The sequence below is a fragment of the Pinus tabuliformis genome, chromosome 6, assembly GCF_031772625.1.
Source record: "Pinus tabuliformis cultivar Carrire ecotype Pingquan chromosome 6, CPIR1, whole genome shotgun sequence".
Classification (NCBI taxonomy): Eukaryota; Viridiplantae; Streptophyta; class Pinopsida; order Pinales; family Pinaceae; genus Pinus; species Pinus tabuliformis.
Window position 1 is genome coordinate 176,671,698 of NC_142292.1, and position 25,444 is coordinate 176,697,141.

Consider the following 25,444-nt stretch of genomic DNA (forward strand, 5'->3'; position numbering starts at 1 on the left):
CAATGTCAAACATTTCACATATAGAAATAGACATTTTCTATTTAAAGGAAACAGGTAACTAACCATATGCTCATAATATTGTCTTTTAAATATATTAGATGAAGGTAGACATTTTTATTTTTAAACAAGAAGGTAAGACATATTACCTGAAACAAACATTTTAGGAGGAATCTCCAGAATAAATCACGCAATTGGCCTTTTCCTCAGAATAATATTTATAGTATTTATTGTCAAGATAAAAGACTGGTATATAATTATGTGTTAGCTGTTGATTTAGGTTATATATATGAGACAATTACCTACAAAGTAAACAGACACGCCCTTTGATTGACAAACAAAATCAAAAATTTATTTTCTTAGTTCCTTGATTGAGATGGTTATACATTACTTAATTTAGTAAACCAACCAGAACATTCTAACCAACCAGAACACCGACACAGTAATATGCAGCAGAGAGGTTCCGTTGGTCCTCCTGCAACACTGGGTCACTATCTGTAGGGTTCCTAGGTCGGTATCTTTATCGTTCCTGCACTTTCAAAAATGAATACCATCATTTACCATTGTTATAAAAGGAGCAACGCTCTCCATTCTTCATCAAATTCTGTGCATCTCTATCCATTTTTCGAAAAGAAAAATAGTGAGCTACAGCTATGGAATCCTTTCCAGTGTTAGCAGTCGCAGTACTGGTGATATTATCATATTCGAATAGTATTGCTATGGTGCCGAAGTGATCATTACAGATCCGATTTGAAAAGCAAAGGTAATATAACTAATGTTATGTTGCTGATGTCCATACACGTTATGCTTGAACAGATTATGAAATGTAATTACATGTAATATAATATATATGTCTGCTGCGTTCGGGAAAAGAAAAATTGTGAGCTACAGCTATGGAATCCTTTCCAGTGTTAGCAGTTGCAGTACTGGTGATATTATCATATTCGAATAGTATTGCTATTGTGCGCGCAAGTGATCCAGATCCTTTACAAGACATTTGCGTTGCCGATTTGAAAAGCAAAGGTAATATAACTAATGTTATGTTGCTGATGTCCATACACGTTATGCTTGAACAGATTATGAAATGTAATTACATGTAATATAATATATATGTCTGGTGCGTTCGGGAATAATATATATTATTTGATTTGAATTGTGCAGTTATTGTGAACGGGTTCCCATGTAAGAATGCGATGATGGTCACAGCAAATGACTTCCGTTTGACGGGCCTAGATAAACCAGGAGATACGAGTAACCAGTTGGGATTTGCCGTAACGCCAGCTTTTGTAATGCAGCTACCAGGCCTCAACACCTTGGGGATCTCCATGGTTCGGCTCGATTACGCTGCTCCTCTCGGCCTTAACCCTCCTCACACACATCCGCGGGCTACCGAAATCTTGGTGGTTATCGACGGTATTCTCTTAGTTGGGTTTGTCACCACTAACAACACTTTGTTCTCCACAACGCTGAAGAAGGGAGACGTGTTTGTGTTCCCGCGAGGTCTTGTGCATTTCCAACAGAACATTGGCCCTGCCAACGCAGTGGCCATCTCTGCACTGAACAGCCAGAATCCAGGAACTCAGCAGGTTGCGCCGGCTTTGTTCGGAGCCTCTCCCCCTGTTTCTGTCTCTGTTCTTTCCAGAGCATTCCAGATCGATGACAAGCTCGTCGAAATTCTCCAGCACAAGTTCACATCCTCGTGATCTTGATCAGATGATATGTGCATCCATCATATATTATTATTGAGTAGACTCTTTTTTCCTTCCTTCCAGTCGCTCAGTTCAATTGAGGTGGTATTTGTATAGTTACATAAAACCAAGCTCCCGAGGTTACTCCCTGAGTGACAGAATAATATCTGTACAGTATCTGATATGTGTCCTCGCCCATATCTATATAAATAAAAGGTCTGTATTTAAAATCTGAGGCCTGCGTGTCGTCGATATCTATATAAATAAAAGTTCGGTATTTGGAATCTGACACTGCGTATGATATGCATGAATGACAAGATTTCGGAAGAGGTATTGGTGTTTGTTTGTATCAATTTTCAACGGTTCAGACAAAAGCTGAGGAATCAAACGTCCATCATAGTCACAAAGAGAACAACATGCTTTTATGAAATTGCAGTGTCAAAACTAAGAGCCAGGCCCTGCCCATTACGAACTATTACCTCGATTATAAAAAAAACGAAGTAACTGCATGATAAAAGCGTGTCTGATTTTAATGTTTTTCTTATTGTAAATATTAATTTTTTGAAAATAAAAATAAATTATTGATATTTTTATGCATAGGATTCCTTATATTATATTAGAAAGAGACTTTAAGATTTTAAAGGTATTTTACCATTATATATTTATATTCTTTCGTTATTTTAATTTGTATATTTATATTGATGATGATGATAGTTAACGTTCACTGAGACCAAATAATGGTCTATTATATCTAAAGAAACAAATTATCTATTTTTTATTTAAGATTTTATTCCTATATTATTAGAGAAATCTTATAGATTAAATGATTATAAGAATCAATTATAATAAGCATAAAAAAATCAACAAGTTATACCTATAGACATTTAAGAAAATATATAGCCAGATCTATGAAGATTTTTTATTTTTAAATAAGATTTGTTTTAATATTATAAGTTAATACATCATTTTTGTTGTCATAATATGGGTCAATATAGAATTAATGAATATCGCATGTTTAAGAAATTACAATTTATTTAGTATATTTATATGATATTTTTTTTAATTAATAAAAGAGAAAAATAGACTTAACTACTTTGGAAAAAAAATTAATCTTTAAATTGAATATATATATTTTAGAATATTACATGTGAATATTAAATCTCTACCATTCATATAATAATTATTAATATTTAAATGAAAATTCTAAAAGCCCTATTTCAAAATAAATATTGTGTGAGATTTTCAAATTCTTTCTATTATAAATTTTTTTTTAAACCTTATTTAATAAAAAATTATAATTAAATTTATAAATTAATTATGTTTTAAAAAAAATAATTACATTATTTAAATTATCAAAAATTGTTCAAAAAATTAATTTCTTTTTATTATTATAAATATTTTTCATTCTGGAAAATTGTAAATAAATTTATTAAGTTACATTTTATAAATATAATTTGTATTATTTTAATTATATATATATATATATATATATATATATATATATATATATATATATTAAATAAAAATATATTAAATAAAAATATATTAGAAATTAAATTCTTATTAAATCATTTAAATTATATGCTTAAATTAATAAACACTGAAGCAATAAAATTCGTTTTATCTTGACGGCTTCCGGCCATTTTCATATTTATTTAAGCCAGCCAAAATGTAAATCTATCTTTTTAGTCAGGTTGGCTTTGACATGATTTATTGGATGGTAAATATAATTCATTCTTTTAATTTTTTTAATGCATACACATGTTATGTTCTCACACACTATGAAATGTAACGTAATGTCAGGTTCCATTTCACCGATGAATCTTCAATGTGTTTCTGCTATTAATTCTCATGGCCCGATCATCTCTATGTCATTTCCCAAAAATATGGTGACGAAGGTTTTCATAAATCGCTTGACATGTTTAATAAATAGATCGTATGGAGTGATCAAATTTGAAGTGCCTTGCTTAATTTTTTTCGAAAGACATTTATTCATCGATAAACGTTGTACATATAATTGTATTTAAATGGAAAAGAATAAATCAATTACACATTTTATTAAAACAATTGTTTAATATAAGAAAGAAATGAAAATTTTATAATTTCAATAAAACTAATAAAATAGCACATTTTCATTTCATATAGAATTATTTACAAAATTATTATTTTATATAAATTGACATAATTTTAAAATAAAATTGAACTAACTTGCATCCATTTAATTTATATTTTTCAAAATTATTAAAATTTACATCTTGGATGAAGTTATTTTCTTAAGGTTAATGATTTTCGAGTTTTCATTAGTTTCCTTATATCATAAGTCACACGTTTTAGTTTAACCCATTTAAGTTATGAAGTGCACCAAGGGAGAAGAAAATTAACATATTTAATGGGTTCAATGAAAGTCTTAATATATCATCACATTTTATCCTATTTAATTTTCAAAAGTCTGTTTCACGTAGTTTTGTATTCCTTACCTGTAAGTTGTATCATTTTTTGTTCATAAAATTCTTTGACTCCATATTATATTTTTCAGATAGGCACATTTCCCAAAAGTACTTTTTAAACTTCCTCCATGGTATCTCCTTCTTTCTAATGTTTTCAATGTTCTTGAGATCCTCCCACCATATATCAGTCTTTCATTGTAATCTAAATACAACCACCCTTGCCTTCATGTTCTTAGAATAATCACGCAATTTAAAGTAATTTTTTATCCCTAAGAACGATGCCTCTGCATCTTCTACTTTCTTCACTTCTTCCTGAAAGATAGGAGGTTTTCCTTTCTAAAACTCTTTTTTCATGGGATTCTTTCTATTATTCCTTTCATAATGATGTCTCTTAGTTGATGTGTTTGATGAGCTGTTAGAGCTACTTGATTCCCTTTCTAGAGTGCTAAGCAAGATTGTTCCTCCTTCTGCATGTCTTTGCCTTTTCTTTGAATGACTTCCTTATTCTATATTAGTATCTAGCATATGCTCTTGAATATCTAATGGATTATACTTGGGATTCTACATGTCATGATGGTTGAGTCCAAGTTCCTTTTGTCTCCATCTTTGCAGATCTAACAGACTTTGCAATATTACAACATTCACTCCTACTTTCCTCTCTTGTTCTCTAGAAATATTCTCATTATCTTCCTTGCAACTTCTCAATTCAGGTCCTAGGTTTCTAAGAATGTCCATCAATTGAGGAGTGCTCTCATCTTTCATCTTCGTAAATAAATCTTCTTCAAGACCCTATTGAGAACTATTTGTACCATACTACTCTGACATGTTACTCATCTTTTCTCTTTCTTGCTGTACCTTGATTTCTATCTACATGTTGCTACATACACATAGCTATTATGTAACAAAAAATGAAAAGGAAATTAAGCACCACTATCCATCACCTTGGTTTATGTCGAGATGAGGGCATATTTGGTACCAAATCTTACTTAGTACAAACATAGAGCATTGAACCAATAATTTTTTCCACAATTCATTTCTTCAATCGTAAAAACACACATTTGTAAACAAGAAGGGGACTTTGGAGTTCCAGCATTAATGCCAGTGTGAGCATGTGAGACTTTCCAGGTTCGGTGCGTGAACCATGCATTGACACCACTTTATAAAACCCCCTCTCATTCCCCTTAAGCCTGTAAGGCTAAGTTAGAGGTATTACTTAGTGTTAATGTGACCTCCATAGTCTTGCCTATGTGGCGCATGCCATATCACTATCTCATAGCCCCCACCAATCCACCCCCTTATCTTTGAAATTTAACCATTTCCTATTATAATGGATATCAACCTCACCCCCTATTCCTTGACACATCATACATAACACATAGTGAATGGACCCAATGAAATGAAGACTTGACTTCCTATTAAAGGAAAAGAGAAATTCCCATCTCATCTCCCATCAATCTCAGCCCATTATTTCCATGTTAGGTCTCACCTTTTCCCTGAGATCCTCAGACCCTCAGGCCTAAGACCAAATAAACTTTTTGTCAATTGACAGAGACATTACCGTCAATGTCAGTTTTTAATATCGACTTGCTAATATTATCTTCTTGTTTCCAAGTGCACCTCTCATCCTTCCAAGATCCTGAGGTCCAAGGTCTTGATATGACATTAGGGTGATGTCTCTTGCCTTGGCCTAACACCCTTTCATTAGCCTCATTACTTGTTCACACTAGGGAAATATGTGAATTTCTGCTCATCACATAATAGAAGTTATCCTTATAATAAGCCTTTCGCACATAGAAAATTAAAGGGCTACCATAGACTAACTGTTACCAATATTACTTACGATTATCATCCCTAATCTAGATCCATGATCCAAGGGGATTTTCTTCAACAACTTCACTAGAAAGCCATGCTCAACTCTAGGAGTATGGGAATTTTACATACACTGGCTGTTATATCAACTTGCCAAGCACTACAGGCAATTCACATTTCTAGGTGGTTTATTAGCTATGGAACGCACTCTGAGAGTGATTTATCAGCCCAATGATAAGCATGCAAGGTGGTTTATTAACCCTCTTAGCAAGCACCTTCTTTCCTTGTGGTTTATCAACCCTTTAGTGAGCAACCATCACCCACTTCCTTAGAGAATCCCTTAGGCTTGTCCAAACTTGGATACACACCATCCAAAGCTTCAAAACTGAATCTCATTCCATCAGCTTCAGTACACCATGCCAACACTCAACTAGCACACAAAAATTTATTTCTCAATGCCAATTTCCAATTCCTTCCAATACAGGACCAATAGGAGACCATGTTAGGTCCCTATAATACTAGTGTAGCCCCTTTATTCTTATTGTTAGTGTAGCCTCCTATTGTTATTTTTGTGCCCATGTAGCCCCCATATTGTTATTGTTGTGCCCCATAGAAGCCCATTATTGTTATTGTTGTGCCCTCACATTATTATTGTTATGTAGACTTTGATTATATTGTGATCCCTTAGACTCTTGTATATACAAAGGATGTCCTCTCATTTGTATCATCCAAGAAATTCTCATTGATGTGATATAAAGGAAATTTCCTCCGTGAAGATGTTATTTCTCAAGTCATTGGTATATATTTTCTTCTCTTTTGTGAGCTCGTTGCATAACATTTGGAATCATAGCTTTCAATTCTAGGGTTTCATTCACTGAAACATGTCATCTTGGTTTTTTTGCTATATTTTTTTTCTATGATGCTTAGAAGCTAAAATTTCGACCATGTACAGCATAAATATTGGTGAACATTGCGTACAAATTTCAGTCTTGATTTGCTATATTTTCTGTGATATGGTCCGAAGAAGTTAGGGTTTTTACACGCTCCAAAATTCAATGTCAAACAAGTGACCTAGGGAAAATCATCATAACTTTCGTTCTGAGCATCAGATTTGATTTTTGTAAAATATGACTAAAAGCGAACAAAATGCAATTTTTTGTATATCATTTTCAAGGATGAAGGTCAAAATGGTGACATGTGCAAATACATATAAGTTCACTCTACTGAACCAGTCTATAATTAGGTCATCATGAGATATTGGGCATAATTTATTCTTGAAGAATCCAATCTTGGTCGGACTTGTGGAATTGGAAATAAGACTAGGAGGGATACCATAGGACAAAATTTCATACCTTGGAGATTTGAAATTGTAGAGATGCAACAATTTCAATATATAGCTCCAAAAAACGAGTAAAAAGGTGTGTATATTTTTTTAATTGACAACTATTTTGTTTGCAAACTTAGTTTGAAATGATTCAAAGGGAATAGAGAAGCATAGATATCATTATTTCATTCCAATATGCCTTGAAAAAAAAAAATGAACACACCCAGTAAGAAACCAGAAAGCTCTAATATGGTGCATGAAGAAGAGGAAGAAACACAACATGATATATCAAAATTATGAGACCAAGTGCAACAAATTTTGCTTTGGCAAAGAGTAATAAAAATGAATTGGAAGTGATTATGAATGTTAATACTTGTGGTTTAAAAGGGAACATGAATGGTTTAGAATAAAAAATAGAAAGAGATGTGGAAGGTTTGAAGGAAGGTTTGACAAATTTGCTACAAGAAATGGTTCCTAGTGGTAACAAGGTACTCCATGAAACTCATGATTAAAAGAGAAGGAATGTTAATGATGATTTTAGAGACTTTAACTTTGGATTGAAGACTAACCACATTATGAAGATTGATATGAAGAATTTTGATGGAAGGGATCTAGTAACATGGATACTACATATGGTACAATTATTTGATCTACGTGATGTGTTGAACACACAAAAGGTACAGATTACATCTTTATATTTAGAACAAAATCAGTTTGTGTGGCATCAATGGATTTGTTCTCATAAATTAATAGTCACTAGGATAATTTTTGCAGAAGAATTAGTGACACGTTATGAGGATACAAAGAGAAATACCTTCTTTAGCCAATTGATAAACCTCAAATAAAAGGGTTCAATGGCAGAGCACATTGAGGACTTCCAAAGATTGAATATCAAGGTAACTGATATTCCAAAAGAGCATAGGTTTCATGTTTTCATAGGGACTTTAAAGGATACTATACAACATGAGGTTTTCCTTTCGAAACCTGATTCATTGAAGAAGACATTCAAGTTGGAAAGAAAAGTTGAAAGCAAAACTATGGAAAGAATGAAGTCTAGCATTGATTACTATAAATTTGGAAGTGTTGTTGCTACTAGCCTTCCACGACCTACAAGGTCGACTAATTGGAAGAAAAAAGAGAAAAAGGGATTTATTACAGTTGCGATAGAAAATACATTAAAGGTCATAAGTGTGATGAGAATAAATTATTCTACATAGATTATGAAGAGGAGGAATAAAAGGAACAAGAAGCACCAAAAGAAGATGATATACATGAGGAGCCAACCCTAGAAAAATAAAAAAATTAATCCGAGGATATCTTGTAATGCATTGGCAAGAATTATCACACCTCGAACTCTCAAGATAGAGGGATATATCAAAAAGAAAAAGGTTGTAGTGCTTATTGATTTGGGCATTACCCATAATTTTATTCATTATAATATAGCCAAGGAATTGGATTTCTTTCTATATGCACCACGAGAGTGTTAACTGATAGTTGGAAATGTAATAATTATAAATTGCTCCTGGCAAAAGTTCCCTAATATGAAGCTAACCATACGAGAATATTTATTAAATATTCTGATTCTTTCCATTCCAATGGGTGCTATTGATACTATAATAGAAGTCCAATGGTTACAATATTTTGGGATGATAGATTTTAGTTTTCAAGAATTTTGAAGAAATTCCTTGTAGATTCAAACATATTATGTAATTTTCTAAAAAAAAGGACTTCAATATGCTCTACTCATCAGTGGATACAATTAAATGATCGAGAAATAACAACATAAACATGAGGAAAGATTGAATCACATATGCTCAAAGACTTCTCTAAGGGGAAATCTTGCTTCTCAAAACCCCTTCCTATCTGTATTGCATTAATTAGAAAATAGAGAAGAAATACAATGCTTTCTCGAGCTCAAGAAACCTCTGTAGTAGTATAATCTATCTCTCTACCTCACACGTTGATTCTTGCCAATACTTAGCCAATTTTTTTCCTTTCCAAACACCCACTTCCCTGTGTTATTTCTCAAGGAATTAGCCCAATATTAATTAGGGATAACCCATCGTGAATTGCATAATCCCTATAGGCTCTTCTCTAACTTCATGAACCACCTGTACAACTCGAAAAATTGTACAATTGATATTACACTACCCTTGAACTCCAATCTCAACTGGGTAACTCAAATTTCATGCATGCATGAGTTAATTATAGCCGATTTATCAATTAGCTTGTTGAACACTAAAGTTGCACCCCACTGCTAGACCTCCTACTAGTTCCTCCAATAGTTTGAACTAGTTTAACTAGCTTTAACTTAGCTTAAATGAATTAAACTATTACAACTCAAATTAAACTCAACCTAGGCTCCTAAAATCTAGGAAGCACTCTACATGACTCAAGTTAGGCCATGAACTATAATTAATTGAGCCAACTAAGTGAAATTAACTTAGTTAACTCATTCTTGTTGTCTTGTGATGTGGAATTACAATTTTATCCTAATTTAATTCAAGGGAAAATTAAATCAAGATTTTCTTATTGCCATTTTCAACAAACTTTTCTTGAAATATTTTTTGGCAAGGAAAGGAAATTGAATTAAGGGGTATCACAAGGAAACATAGGAACATTATAAGCTCTAATGGCATGACAAATATTTTGAAGGAGCAATGACAGGTAATTGTACAATTATGTTCACTAGATATTCAAACATCTAAGTCGTCCATTTCTCTAGATCTCCAAAAAGCCTTGGACAATCATTCCAAGGTGTTTGATACTCCCAAAGGTCTACCACCAATTTTGTATTATAATCATTCTATTCAATTGATTCCAGGAAGTGTTCCTCCAAACATCAGGCCTTACAGATATCCCTATGCTCAAAAGAGTGAAATTGAATGTATGGTTGCAAAAATGCTAGAGGCAAGTATAATTCAACCTAGTCAAAGTTCTTTCTCTGCTCTAGTATTATTAGTGCACAATAATGATGAATCATGGTGTTTTTGTATGGATAATGGGGATATGAACAAGCTCAGTATTAAAGATATGTTTCTCATTCTTATCATTAATGATTTGTTGGATGAACTACATAGAGAAATTTACTTCACCAATTTGGATATTAATTTACGATATCATCAAATTAGAATGAAGACTGAAGACATTTCAAAAACAACATCCTAAACTCATTTAGGTCATTATGAATTTTTGGTCATGCCTTTTGGCATTACTAATGCACCTTCCACATTTCAAGCTTTGATGAATTCCATTTTCAAACCCTTCCTTAGAAAATTGGTGTTAGTATTTTTTTGATGATATACTAATCGACAACAAATCTTCGAAGGATCATGTTCAATATGTTGATAGGGTGCTCAAACAATTGAAGGAGAAACAATTATATGAAAAATACTCCAAATGTTTGTTTGGAGTATACGAGGTGGAATATTTGGGTCATATTGTATCTCATGAGGGTTTTAAGGTATACCCTAGAAAAACCAAAGCCATTAAGGAATGGAAATTCCCCACAACCTTAAAGCGTGTTCGAGGATTTCTTGGTTTGACAGGGTATTATCACAATTTCATTAATAGTTTGGGAGAATAATAGTGCCTATAACAACATTAATGAATAAATATGCATTTTATTTGACTCCAGAAGCAACTAAGGCCTTTGAGCATCTTAAAGAGTCAATGTGCCAATCACGAGTCTTAGCTACACTAAAATTCACAAAAACTTTTATCGTGGAATGTACTGCCTCAAGAAATGGAAACAATGTTATTTTAATGCAAGAAGTAAGATCCATTGTTTTTGAAAGTCATCCAATCAAGGGAAAGATTTACACAAGTCTATTTATGAGAAGGAAATGTTGGCAATACTACATGAATTAAAGCAATGGTGATCTTACCTAATGGGAAAACACTTCAAGGTAAAAGAAGATCACGACAGTATTAAATAATTTTTATAACAAAGAATATCTTTAGAAGAGCAGCAAAAAAGGGTCACAAAGATGCTCGGTTATGACTTTGAAATCATCTACAAAAAAGAGAAGCAAAATTTTGTTTCAGATGCACTCTCAAGAAAGGATGAGGATGTGGAAGAATTATTCTGTTCCATTTCTATTATCCGACCTAATTGGATAACTAAAGCAAGGGATGAATGAAAGAATAACAAAGAGGTGTGGACACTCACTCAAAATTTGCAGCAACATCCTAGTACATTAGATACATTTATATGGAAAAATTATTCATTATGGTACAATGATCACTTGCATCTTTGTAATAATTCCCAATGCAACCAAACTATTCTTTTGGAATTTCACACCTCACCCTTAGGAGGGCACCTATGATTTCTAAGAAGTCAAGAAATAGGTTTTTTGGGATGGCCTTAAATATGATATTCAGAAGTTTGTGGCAGAATGTTTGGTTTTCCAACAAAACAAAGTTGAGACAATTAATACTCAGGTCTATTACAACCTTTATCCATTCCAAGTCAACATTGGGAGGAGGTCTCAATGGATTTTATCATAGGTTTACCCAAGTTTTAAGGAATGCGTTTCATCATGGTGGTAGTTGATAGACTTGCAAAGTATGCACATTTTTTTGCGTTATCTCATCCTTTTAAAGCTAATAATTCTTCTATTGCATTTATGGAAACAATTCAAAAGCTACATGGAAACCCAAAGATTATTATAAGTGACAAAGATCCCATTTTCACTAGATATTTTTGGATGGACTTTTTTTCTTGTCTTGGTACTCAATTAGCTCATAGCTCATGTTATCATCCTCAATCTAATGAGAAAACCCTATATTTTTACTCAAGTCCATTTTTATATTTTTCTTGTGTGTCCCTTCGTGTTCCTCAAAGAATGTTTTATTATTTATTTTTTTAAGCTTTCTTGTTGGCTGAATATTTAATTAATGGTGCATGTTATCACTAGTCATATTCATATTCATGCTCTTCCATCATAAATCATGGATTTGTCATCCTACCCTTTAGGCTATTCAATCAATCTATTATCATTCATAATTAAGGTATAATTACGTCATTAAAAAAGTCAAGGGGAGCATAGCAGGGGTATCACACTATCTACTCTGCTTTAAGACTCCACATTGTTTCAAGCATTTCTGAAGGTGGTTCATTTTTCCCAACTAGACCAATAAACCATATTGTTCAGAGAGTTCCAGTTCTCCTCATGTAAATCAAAGAGTTACTATTGTGAGTACAATATATTTTTATGTCTCATTTATTTTGTTACATATTTTTTCCCGAAGGCCTAATGTTGTAAACTATGCTATATATCATCCTTTGTTACAATACCACAGGGCCAATACTATAGTTTACTATTAGCACATGCCAAACAACACAACTGATTTCATATAAAGTTTGTTCATATGAGATTTTTCTTAATGAAATAATTTTCTACAATATTTTTCATAATAATGTATTTCTCATGGAATTAAATGTGGGTGGGGAAGATTGCAACCATTCTTCCAAACCAACCAAGACAACCTAAATTTCACATATTCAATTATATAAACAAAAATCAATGGTATACATTTGTGTTTGTATAGTAGTTTATTAGTTACTTTTTATTTACTAGATAAGGTACACCACAATGTTGAATACCATTTGTCACGTTCCTTTTATCCCATGAGAAAAGTATATATTAACAAATAAAATCTCTAACACTTAATTATAAGGGTTTCAATTATAACATTTTATTGTATCTGAATAAGTTATATTTCTATACCAATATATCTTAGATATTGTGAGAAAGACCATTTATCTTTATCAAATAACTATATTGATTAATATATGAAAAATTTAAATGTAAGTGCATCTCATTTCAAATTATATTTAATATGGTCCCGGGTAGCTCAATTGGTGATTGAGGTAATGTGAAATTTGTGAAAACTGAAAGATCCAAGATTCAAATCCCCTAGTTGTGACCCAGTTTATAGACCCCCAAAAAGTGAGATCCAAAAAAAAATTATATTTGATATAGAAAGAATGAAACTATAATATTAATGCTTCAAACTTATGTCTTACTCTGTCCATAATGTGAAGTAAGACATTTTACCAATTATATTCAATATAGTAAAAATGAAACTATGGCATTAATGGTTCAGACTTATGTCTTACTCTACCGTCTCATGTAAAACTTTTTACCATTTTAAAAAGAAGAGAATAAAAGTTTTTACTTTGCAGATGTTTACAAAAAAAAATAATTATATGGAAAGAATGAAACTATCGTATTAATGCTTCAAACGTATCTCTTACTCTATCCATATTGTCTGAAGCAAATTTTTTTTTAACATAAAAATAAAAATAAAAGAAGTGCTTACTTTCTACATGTTTATTTATTCTTGCGTGAGTTTTTATTTTCCTTTTTAAAACTCAATAGTCATTTATAGATTCATTCACTTGATTATTGGAATATTTTTATTTATAATAATTTGTTGTCGTTAATATTGTGGATATTTGTTTATTTTATTTTCAAAAATCATAAATAAAGTAATAGTTTTCAATCCTGCTTTATTTTCCAAATTTTCTTTGCACATGAAGTTCCATGAATCCAACCATAAACATATTTGTAATAACAAGATTATATATTAAAGTGTTGAAAATATTTTTTTTTCCTTTTCCTTTCATTATTCTTTTCTTAAAATTACGTTTATCTGCAATGTTCCACATACCAGTTTCATTTTCTAGAAACTATTTATTTCTTTTATATTTACTATTAGAACCAATATTGAAATAAATACATCTACAATTGCAATATCTATTTAATACATTATACTATATTAACTTAATATCAAACTTCTCAGCGATTATTCTCTTTTTAAGGATAAAGTAACTTAACAGTAATAAAAAAAACAAAAATATTTGTAAATAGATCAATAGTAATAAAGAAGAATAAACATATATATAAATAGGTATGATTAGTTCTCGCCTTTCACATGTATCCAACTATAACTTTGAGTAACAAGATTGTCTCCTAGTTATGGAATGTTCCCCTAGCTCACTTCTATGTTGTAAAAAGACTTAGAATGGACTCTTCACTTTGTCACATTTATTTCTCAGTTTTCAACTTCTCATTTGTTGATAAATCTTCCTAACACCTCTTTCTGCGTGCTCAAAAAAAATATCCTTTATTTATACTTAATAGAATAATTTTTTAATCCCTGAGTTAACTATCCAAAATATCGGTGGCTAATTATGTACCTAAGAACTAAGAAACTACATCACCATTAGTTTCTTTTAACATCATAGGGCGTTTTCTTTTCATGCATTACCTAGGAAGTTATCAACCTATTTATTTATTTATACTATACATAATTAGAATATTCTCTAAACAACTAATAATTGTATCATTATTGTCTCTTTAATAAAAGAAACTGAATTATTTTCTTTAGGGGTATCACATTGTCTATCTTTTTCTTCATGTTCACTTCTAACATCTCTATTAGTATGTTTCCCTATATCCTTATGTGGTTTTTCATGGATTACCTTTTCATCCTCTCATGGTTTATCTTCAAATCCATAAACCAAAGATCATGATGGTTCTTAGTGCTTCTAGGAGAATGAAATACTTCTTCCACTTCTAATGAAGTCTCTTCCTCTGTGACTAAATTTTCTTGAGATGGAACATCTTTGAGAGGAGGTAAGTAATTTTGACCCTTAGAACTTGCATGTTGGAATTTAACTAGTTGGATCACGTGGTGTAGATGATTAGGGATTCCCCCTTCTTCATCTGCTTGAATTTGGACTCCACTGATTTAGATACAGACCATGAGCCTCTATAAAGTATGGGCTACTTTGAAAAATTAGATCTCTATGTGCCTTCGTTTCATGGAGAAAAGAGAAAATCCTCTCCTAGAGAAGGAAAAAGAAAGTTGTCCTTCAATCACAGGTATCCAAATTTTATCCACCCAGAGATTAAAAGAGCACACATAAGGACATAAGCCCATAAATTGGTTGATCATGCCTCTCTCCTCTCTCTTCTAGGCTAAGAGGAGCACACATAAGGACATAAGCTGATAAATTGGTTGATCAAGCCTCTCTCCTCTCTCTTCTAGCCTAAAATCCATTGCATAATATTAATGACCATGAACCCCAATTTTTGGAACATCATCCAATTTTATCACAAATTGGCCTATTTTGCAGTGTTAGAACCTTAGCCACTAGAAATCAATGCATTGAAAGAATCAATATCAAGATCGGGTGGAGGATGCATAGGGTTAGAATCTTTGATACCTAAAGAAATAAACGAGGATCCTAGGGTTCCTTCAATGCTTTCCTTGATCACTCTTAACTAAAATACATCACATAAACATTATCAAACTTCTTCAAAAAAAGGACATGGGGTGTTTTGATCCACTTATGTGTAGAGAGGCCACCGACATGTTCAACAACTACCTTAAGATGCCACATTACATTACTTTAAGCTCTCATGACAATTGAACATTGCCCATAAATTCCTCACTTCCCACCATTAGATCAAACCCCTTTAGAGTTACGAATAAAAATATATTTTAATAAAATTTCCTATTTAAATTTAAAATATATTATAATTATTGATTATGATAATTTTATTCTAATTAATTTTAATTTTTTAATTAAAAATATAAATTATATATATATATATATATGAGAATCAATATCACTAGTTAATTACTTTAAATAGTTAAATTTTATAAATAAATAACAATAAAATTGGAAATAAAACCTTAAAATGATGTGATATCCCAAAACAATGTATACATTTTCTATGCTTAAACAATATTGTGAAACATTTTACATATAGAAGTAGATTTTTTCTATGTTTGGGAATAATGTCGAACATATTAGCAATATTAAAGAATAATGTCGAACATGTTAGCTTGCTGGCCTAATTAATTAATTAGTTACTTACTTAACTTTACAATTAAATACTCCAAATCATTATCTATATTTTATATATTGTAGAATATGTTATATGACTGTAGACTTTTAGATTAGACTAGACTTCCTATCTTTGGAAAACAATGTATGATATATTACCCGAAACAAAGACGGAAGAATGTCGAAGGAAACACCAACTGACCATATCCTCATAATATTTTTTGAAAACATAGTAGATGACGGTAGACTTTCTCTATTTTGAAAAAGGATGTAAGACATATTACCGGAAACCGACGGGCAGGGAATATCCAAGGAAACACACGCAATCGACCATATCCTCGTAAATGGTCTTTTAAAACATATTAGACTAGATGAAGGTAGAGTTTTTCCATATTCGAAAAACGATGTAAAACATTTTACCTGAAACAAACAAGGAGGGAATGTCGAAGGAAAAACGCAACTGACCATATCCTCATAATATCGTCTTTTAAAACATATTAGATGAAGGTAGACTATTCTCTAAGGACAATGCAAGACATAGTACCTGAAAAAGCAAAGAGGGAATGTCGAAGGGAACATTAAACTAACCATATCCTCATAATACTTTTATTTATATTTATGTTTCATTCGCTGAAGGAAGGTTATACATATGTGAATGTGAGACAGTGACTACTCTACAAACAAACAAACTAGGTGAAAATATTCTTTGATCGACAAACAAACTCTAAAAATGATTTGCTTGCTTGATTGAGATAATTATACATTACTTAGCTTTTTATTTTCTAACCAACCAGAACACCGACACTGTCTTATATTCTAATTTCTAACCAACCAGAACACCGACAGAGTCATATGCGACAGAGAGGTTTCGGTGGGTCAGAATCTTTATGGTTCCTGGACTACCAAAAATTAAAACCATCATTTACGATTGTTATAAAAGGGAGCAACTCTCTTCAATATTCTTCATCAAATTCAGTACATCTCTTTTCATTTTCGAAAAGAAAAATAGTGAGATACAGCCATGGAATCCTTTCCGGTGTTAGGACTTGCAGTACTGGTGATATTATCATATTCGAATAGTTTTGTTATTGTGCGCGCAAGTGATCCAGATCCTTTACAAGACATTTGCGTTGCCGATTTGAAAAGCAAAGGTAATATAACTAATGTTATCTTGCTGATGTCCATACACGTTATGTTTGAATACGTTATGAAATGTAATTACATGTAATATATTATATATATGTCTGGTGCGTTCGGGAATGTCTGTCTCTATATTTATCAGGGGCCAATAACATCATATTATTTTTTTCTGCAATAACATCATCATCATATATATATATATATATTTGTTTGACTTGAATGGTGCAGTTATTGTGAACGGGTTCCCATGTAAGAATTCGATGATGGTCACAGCAAATGACTTCCGTTTGACGGGCCTAGATAAACCAGGAGATACGAGTAACCAGTTGGGATTTGCCGTAACTGTTGGGTATTTTTGAATGGGAAAATACCAAAACCACACAAACAAACACCACAGAGCGAATGCTCTGTTTCCTTTGTTCCAGGATCTTTGCACAGGGAAGCTATTAAAACAAAATGACTCATAACAGTCCATTACACAGCCATAAAACATTTCTATTGATTTAAAACAAAAATGTTACAAACTTCATCCTCTGCGCAGAGAGGGATTCACTGGAGAAACTCTGTCTCCTCATTTCTGGTCTTCCACTGCTGTGGGTATTACAACAACAATTTCTTGCTGATCCTATGTTTTACAATGGCGAATAAAACCATTACATCCATGTTTTCTTTAACTTCTCGCACTGTTGTGCGTTCAATACATTTCCATGAACAAAAAAAATTACAGTCCTATGCTAGTTGAGCCCTTGCACTGTTGTGCATTCTCCATATAAAGAAATGGGTTTATCACCACGCGCAGACATATATCACAATACATTTCCATAAAAAAATACAACACACCACCGTGCGCAGCCACCATACATATATATAAAACTAACTCACGTCGGCCTTTTTCTACAGCATAAAAAAACATATATAAAAAAACATATATTAAAACGTGCCCATACCCATATTAAAAGGGCCTCCACCTAATCTACGTAAAACATTAAAGACCATTGAATTCCCTTCTCGGCGGTCAACAAAAAGAATCGAACACTCCACGCAAAATCTGATTTGACGTGGGCCGGAAAACTGTGCGTTAACGTCCTCGCACGTTGGGCAAAATCTCTGTCCGGTGACCTGATCCGACGCAATTCGCACACCGTCTTCAGGCAAACCAATCGACCCTTAACGTCCGGGGAGCAAGCAGTAAAGCTGTTGTACAGGGGACGCGTGGCGCCACTTGATTGTGTCGGGGCCCCTCCTGCTGGTGCAACCATTTGCGAATGGCGATGCGGGGAGACCGGGCCGGTTTTCCAAAACCGCTGTGCAGTTGGAATTAATATTCCAACACTCCCCTTTAATTTCAACTGCTAGGCATTAGGACATACCCAAACACTTCCTCTCGTAGAGGGATTCACCAACACTGCTGTTACAAAGACATCTTCCTCACATAGAGGGATTCACCAATCTTCCTCGCATAGAGGGATTCACCAACTGCTTCTGATGCAGTTCCAATCAAAGTTGTCTTCCTCTTAATAGAGGGATTAACCTGAAACTGTGCTTAAGAGCACCTTCCTCATGACAGAGGGATTCACCATTACAAAGTGCTGAAGAGCACCTTCCTCATGACAGAGGGATTCACCATTACAATGTGCTGAAGAACACCTTCCTCATGACAGAGGGATTCACCTGTTATAAAAAAACATCTTCCTCTTAATAGAGGGATTTACCAAACAATGCTAAAGAGCATCTTCCTCTCAACAGAGGGATTCACCAAATGACTGCTTCAAATGCAGTTCCAAAACAAACAATCATTGCACTGCTGTGTGCGCAAACTCATTACAATGTTCTTTTATGCTGATGCATATTCTCTGCTGCACTGTTGTGCCATCTTCTTTACTGTGTCTACCCCACACTGCTGTGTCTACACTTGCACTGCTTGTGCACTTTTCAAAGACAAAATACTCTGTCTTTTCTGGAGCAATTACACTGTCCCAACTTACAAATTTACACTGCTGTGTGTAAATGTTTCTTACATTCACTGCTGTTGCATATGTTGCATTTCAATTCAACACATTCACTATACTTACATTTACTGCTGTAAAGAAAAAAAATTTCTTTTACATCTGCTGTTGTCCATTACCTTTCATTTCTTCAACAAAACTTCATGCTGCTGCATTTTCTTATTTACATTGCTGTGTAAAAACACATTTCTTCATTCTCTCTTAGTTCTGGTTTCATTTTCTTCGCACTACTGTGCTTCTCCTTCTTGCCATCATGCTGCTGCCTTTTCTTATGCACTGCTGTCCATACCCATAACCATAGACTCTGTCATCCCTGGGTTTTTATTTGCTGCTGCGTTGCCTCTGCAATTTGCACTGTGGCTGCCTTTTGTTTCATCATACTGCTGTGTGCCCATACACTAACTCTTTACTCTCCATTACTTGCACATAGAGAGAAATCATCCTCACGCTGTTTTGCGCTGCATTCTCCACACAACAAAAAAAATTAACACGGGCTGCTGCCTTTTCTTTTTACACCCTTGCTTCACACAATCTTAGTCTTCATTCATTTTTTTACACAATGCACTGCTGTGCAGTTCCTTTCATTTTTCTACTGCCACACATTATCATTCACCCATGTGCATTAAAAATCTGTTGTCCCTGTTTTTCTTTATGCATTTCTTTGCATGCTGCATTGCATATGAAGAAAAACATTACATTTTTTTTACTGCTATGTATTGTACTCACTCTGCTGTGAGTATGTTCTCTCACATTACATAGAAGGAAACTACCTTCCATTGCTATGCATTTCAATGCATGTGCTCCATAACAAAAAAAATTCAAAAACTGCTGTTTTATGTTCTATCTTCACACTACTGTGAGGGTCTCCATGCTTTGCATACTTTTCTTATTGCGCTGCTGCACTTCACATTTGAGGGCTGCCCCTTTTTCTTCTCTGCTTTTATGGCAGATTTAACTTCATAGTTTTCCCTTATAAAAGGTCTTCATCAAAGAGTGACTGTTAATACAGTTCAGCAAGAAAAAAAATTACAAGCTCCCTTTTAATGTGTGCTTGTCTTCTTTTGGCAGACTCTTCTCAAAACAAATTTAGATCCACTGGGGAGTTCAAGGGGTTTTTAGATTGCCTTTCCTTCCTTCTCCATACTTGTGTAACTTTCTTCTTTTGCATGGGTCTAGCTTGTGTAAGATCCCATGTTAAGTTACAATCTCGTGCCATATGCCCAATGTTATGACACTTAAAACATTCTACATTTTTCATGAATGACATTTCATGATTTCTTCTAAAATTGTTTCTTGGAGGTTGTCGAAGACCACAACATTTATCTTTATGAAATGCTCTACAGTCTTTTGCCATATGACCAAAGTTTGAGCAAGCATAACAATAACCATAAAATGAACTTTGGTACCTGGGAGATGGAGGTTTTCTTGATGCACTTCTGAACCCTTGCTGCCTTGAGATCCTTTGATGATAACCATTGCCTCTTGCCTCTTTGACATCAGCTACATTTCTTCTTGGAGCTGGTTTTCTGCTTGGAGTAGGATTTCTTCTATTGCAGCCTTCATTTTTCTCCTTGCCTTTGCTGGAACTAGGAGCATCACCATCTCTTTCTGGCTTCTTCACATCTCCTTTGCTTAAAGCATCCTCATCCTTGTTTGAGGGTTCACCTACATACCCAAGTCCTGATTTATCAGATGGAGATCTGTGATAGCTGAGCATGTCATCCAAAGCTTGAGAGCTCTTCATGATCTTGTTCATCCCTTCAACCTTCTTCCTGAGGAGGACAATCTCTTCTTCTAACTTTTCACATTCATTATTTTTCTTTGCTAGTTGTCCCTCAGTTTCTTCCTTGCTACAAATAGCTTCAGCTGCTACTATTTTGAAGGAGATAATATCTGTCTTCATTTTGGAGATTTCTTCATCTTTTGCTTGACTGCTCTTCATTTTCTTTTCAGCTCCTTGTGCCTGCTTCTTGGCTTCTTGTAGTTCGGACTTAAGGGAGGAGACCTCTACCTTGTACTGTCCAATCTCTTCCACAAGCTTATTCACTCTCTTGTGTCTTTCTTCAAGTTGACTTGTCAAGGCATCTTCCTGCTTCTTTGCTTTGTTCAACTGATTTGTCATGGATATGACTTCTTCATGATGTTTCCTCTTGCATTGGTCAAGTTCCTTCTTAAGCTTGGCAAGTTCTTCATTCCTTTCTTTTACTTGAAGCTTGATGAGGTCAAGCTTTTCATTCTCAGCTTCTATGATAGGTTCTTCTTGACTCATTGTCATGGTCAGTGCTCCCTTTGCATGAAGGTCATGCAGTCTGTCCCAGATATCCTTTGCTGATGTATATTTTCGTAGATTCCTCTTCACAGAATCAGGCAGTCCATCCAAGATAGTCTTTGCTGCTTGTGCATCATACTCCATGGATTCTTTATCCATCTTGCTAACATCAATCACTGATTCCCAGATTTCACTCCCTTGAAACTGTAAGAAAGCCCTCATTTTTATTTCCCATACATCAAAGTTTCCATCAAACTTTGGAGCTTCAAATAGAATGTATTCAAATGGATTGCCTTCTAGTTTAGTAGAGGAGGGAGACACATTTTTAGCAGGCTTGGAGGCTTTCTTCTTTGACCTTGCCATTCTTAACTAGGCTTTAAATACTTGACTGTGTTTTTTTTAAAACAACTGACTGTCTCTTCAGTAACAAACAAGATATTTATGAAGAATACCTGAATCCTTTGTTGTCTGAGTCTTCTATCTGCCTGAGAAGTTTTGCTGCAGCAACAACCTTCTCCCTTCAGCTTCTTTAACTTCTTTAAAGAGCCTGGTCCTGCTCTGATACCACTGTTGGGTATTTTTGAATGGGAAAATACCAAAACCACACAAACAAACACCACAGAGCGAATGCTCTGTTTCCTTTGTTCCAGGATCTTTGCACAGGGAAGCTATTAAAACAAAATGACTCATAACAGTCCATTACACAGCCATAAAACATTTCTATTGATTTAAAACAAAACTGTTACAAACTTCATCCTCTGCGCAGAGAGGGATTCACTGGAGAAACTATGTCTCCTCATTTCTGGTCTTCCACTGCTGTGGGTATTACAACAACAATTTCTTGCTGCTCCTATGTTTTACAATGGCGAATAAAACCATTACATCCCTGTTTTCTTTAACTTCTCGCACTGCTGTGCGTTCAATACATTTCCATGAACAAAAGAAATTACAGTCCTATTCTAGTTGAGCCCTTGCACTGCTGTGCATTCTCCATATAAAGAAACGGGTTTATCACCGCGCGCAGGCATATATCACAATACATTTCCATAAAAAAATACAACACACCACCGTGCGCAGCCACCATACATATATATAAAACTAACTCACGTCGGCCTTTTTCTACAGCATAAAAAAACATATATAAAAAAAACATATATTAAAACATGCCCATACCCATATTAAAAGGGCCTCCACCTAATCTACGTAAGACATTAAAGACCATTGAATTCCCTTCTCGACGGTCAACAAAAAGAATCGAACACTCCACGCAAAATCTGATTTGACGTGGGCCGGAAAACTCTGCGTTAACGTCCTCGCACGTTGGGCAAAATCTCTGTCCGGTGACCTGATCCGACGCAATTCGCACACCGTCTTCAGGCAAACCAATCGACCCTTAACGTCCGGGGAGCAAGCGGTAAAGCTGTTGTACAGGGGACGCGTGGCGCCACCTGATTGTGTTGGGGCCCCTCCTGCTGGTACAACCATTTGCGAATGGCGGTGCGGGGAGACCGGGCCGGTTTTCCAAAACCGCTGTGCAGTTGGAATTAATATTCCAACAATAACGCCAGCTTTTGTAATGCAGCTACCAGGCTTGAACACCTTGGGAATCTCCATGGTTCGGCTCGATTACGCTACTCCTCTCGGCCTTAACCCTCCACACACACATCCCCGGGCCACCGAAATCTTGGTGGTGATCGAGGGTACTCTCTTAGTTGGCTTTATCACCACTAACAACACTTTGTTCTCCACAACGCTGAAGAAGGGAGACGTGTTTGTGTTCCCGCGAGGTATTCTGCATTTCCAACAGAACATTAGCCGTGTCAACGCAGTGGCCATCTTTGGACTGAACATCCAAAATCCAGTAACTCAGCAGGTTGCGCCGGCTTTGTTCGGAGCCTCTCCTCCGGTTTCTGTCTCTGTTCTCGCCAGAGCATTCTAGATCGATGATAAGCTCGTCGAAATTCTCCAGCACAAGTTCACATCCTCGTGATCTTGATCTGATGTATCCATCATATATTATTATTCAGGAGACTCCTTCCTTCCTTCCAGTCGCTCAGTTCAATTGAGGTGGTATTTGTATAGTTAAATAAAACCAAGCTCCGGAGATTACTCCCTGAGTGACAGAATAATATTTGTATTCTCGTCCATATCTATAAATAAAAATTCGGTATTTGGAATCTGACATTGCCTATGATATACATGAATGACAAGATTTGACATGAAGTATTGGTGTTGGTTTGAACCGTTTGTATCAATTTTTTAGAAAAAATTTACCCTGGCAGGAGAGATTCGGTTGCGGCAAGGTAAGTCTTATGAAAAGTCAGTTGTGTGCGTGGAGGTAAGTTTTATGTTGCGGTATGGAAATCTCAACTTCACACATGCTTAATAAAACACGAGTCTCACTCCGAATTCGGTTAAGGCAAGGTAAGTCCTATGAAAATTCAATTGCGTGGAGGTAAGTCTTATGTTGCGGCTTGAAAATCCCAACTATATAGAGGCTTAATAAAACACAAGAAATAACTCAAATCAAAACAGAGTAAAAGCAAAAGGGTTTCCGTAAATTTACTAATGAATGTTTAATATCACATCGCAACATAACATATTTTTGATTATAATATAAAACATAGGAAAATAGATTCACTTGATAAATGGAGGCTGAGGTCCAAGTGAAAATACAAAAGACTTACTGCGATTTGCGTTTGGGGTTGGGGACAAAATGTCTATACAACTCTGTAAAACTAGTTTTCATGTGCCCACCAATATTTCCTGCACAAAACTAGTTTTTATGTGCCCACCAATATTTCCTACGAGATTTTTCCTACGCGATTTTCTCCTCACTACCTCACAGAGTCTCGCTCTCTAACCCCAACTTCACTACCTCACAGAGTCTTTCTCTCTAACCACAACATTACAAATTACGTTTACAGCCATATTTATCTCAACATACAAATTTTACAGTAACACATGATAGAGAAATAATTAATGCTCAACATGGGCAATTTTACATAGTAATTGGTTTTCATCTAGCAGGTGTTGTGGAGTGTGGGAAATAGTGGCGGATTAAATGTTTTCCCATATCTATTTATCAAGATCTATTAAATGCCTTAAACTCTCTGCTGTGTTTCGGAATGGTCAGTGTTGTACTTCTTCTCTGACATGAGTCCTTTTGCCTGTAAACCAAATCGCAACCGTGTAGTGGTTGATTGGGAAAGCATGGTGTTTGTTAGTATGTTTAAGGTGGTGGTTGAGATTAATATTTCCAACACTCCCCCTTAATAACAACTTCCACCGTTGACAATTCCCAAACAGTCTTTGACATAAACAAAACTTTCACGTGCCAATGGTTTTGTGAAAATATCAGCGAATTGTTCTTATGACCTACAGTGCTACAACACAATTTCATCATTGTTAATCAACTCTCTGATAAAATCATATTTAGCATCAATATGCTTGGTTCGCTTGTGAAAAATAGAATTCTTTGATAATGCAATTGCAATTACATAGATTATTTTATATAAATTGACATAATTTTAAAGTAAAATTGAACTAACTTGCATCCATTTAATTTATATTTTTCAAAATTATTAAAATGATTTTCGAATTTTCATTAGTTTCCTTATATCATAAATCACACGTTCTAGTTTAACCCAGCTAAGTTATGAAGTGCACCAAGAGAGAAGAAAATTAACATATTTAATGTGTCCAATGAAAGTCTTGAGATATCATCACTTTTTATCCTATTTAATTTTCAAATGTCTTTTTCACATAGTTTTGTACTCATTACTTGTCAGTTGTTTCATTTTTTGTTCCTAAAATTCCTTGACTCCATATTATATTTTTCAGATAGGCACATTTCCCAAAAGTATTTTTCAAACTTCCTCCATGGTATCTCCTTCTC

The 25,444-nt window shown here is 34.2% G+C and overlaps 1 protein-coding gene and 1 pseudogene across 1 annotated transcript; both read left to right on the forward strand.

The window, feature by feature from the left end:
• The first annotated feature begins 890 nt into the window (after positions 1-890).
• LOC149258054 (germin-like protein 8-2) lies at positions 891-1,700 on the forward strand. The gene is made up of 2 exons (XM_089398686.1): positions 891-1,020; positions 1,159-1,700. The coding sequence occupies exons 1-2, from the start codon at positions 891-893 to the stop codon at positions 1,698-1,700; spliced, it is 672 nt and encodes a 223-aa protein (XP_089254812.1).
• Positions 1,701-17,152: 15,452 nt separating this feature from the next.
• LOC149258055 (germin-like protein 1-3 pseudogene) lies at positions 17,153-23,485 on the forward strand (annotated as a pseudogene).
• The last annotated feature ends 1,959 nt before the right edge of the window (positions 23,486-25,444 follow it).

What these genes read in the sequence shown, in the direction of transcription:
- LOC149258054 (XM_089398686.1), top strand. Translation starts at nt 891, where the DNA reads ATGGAATCCTTTCCAGTGTTAGCAGTTGCAGTACTGGTGATATTATCA. An exon ending in TGCCGATTTGAAAAGCAAAG is followed by an intron (nt 1,021 to 1,158) that starts GTAATATAACTA and finishes TGAATTGTGCAG; the next exon opens with TTATTGTGAACGGGTTCCCA.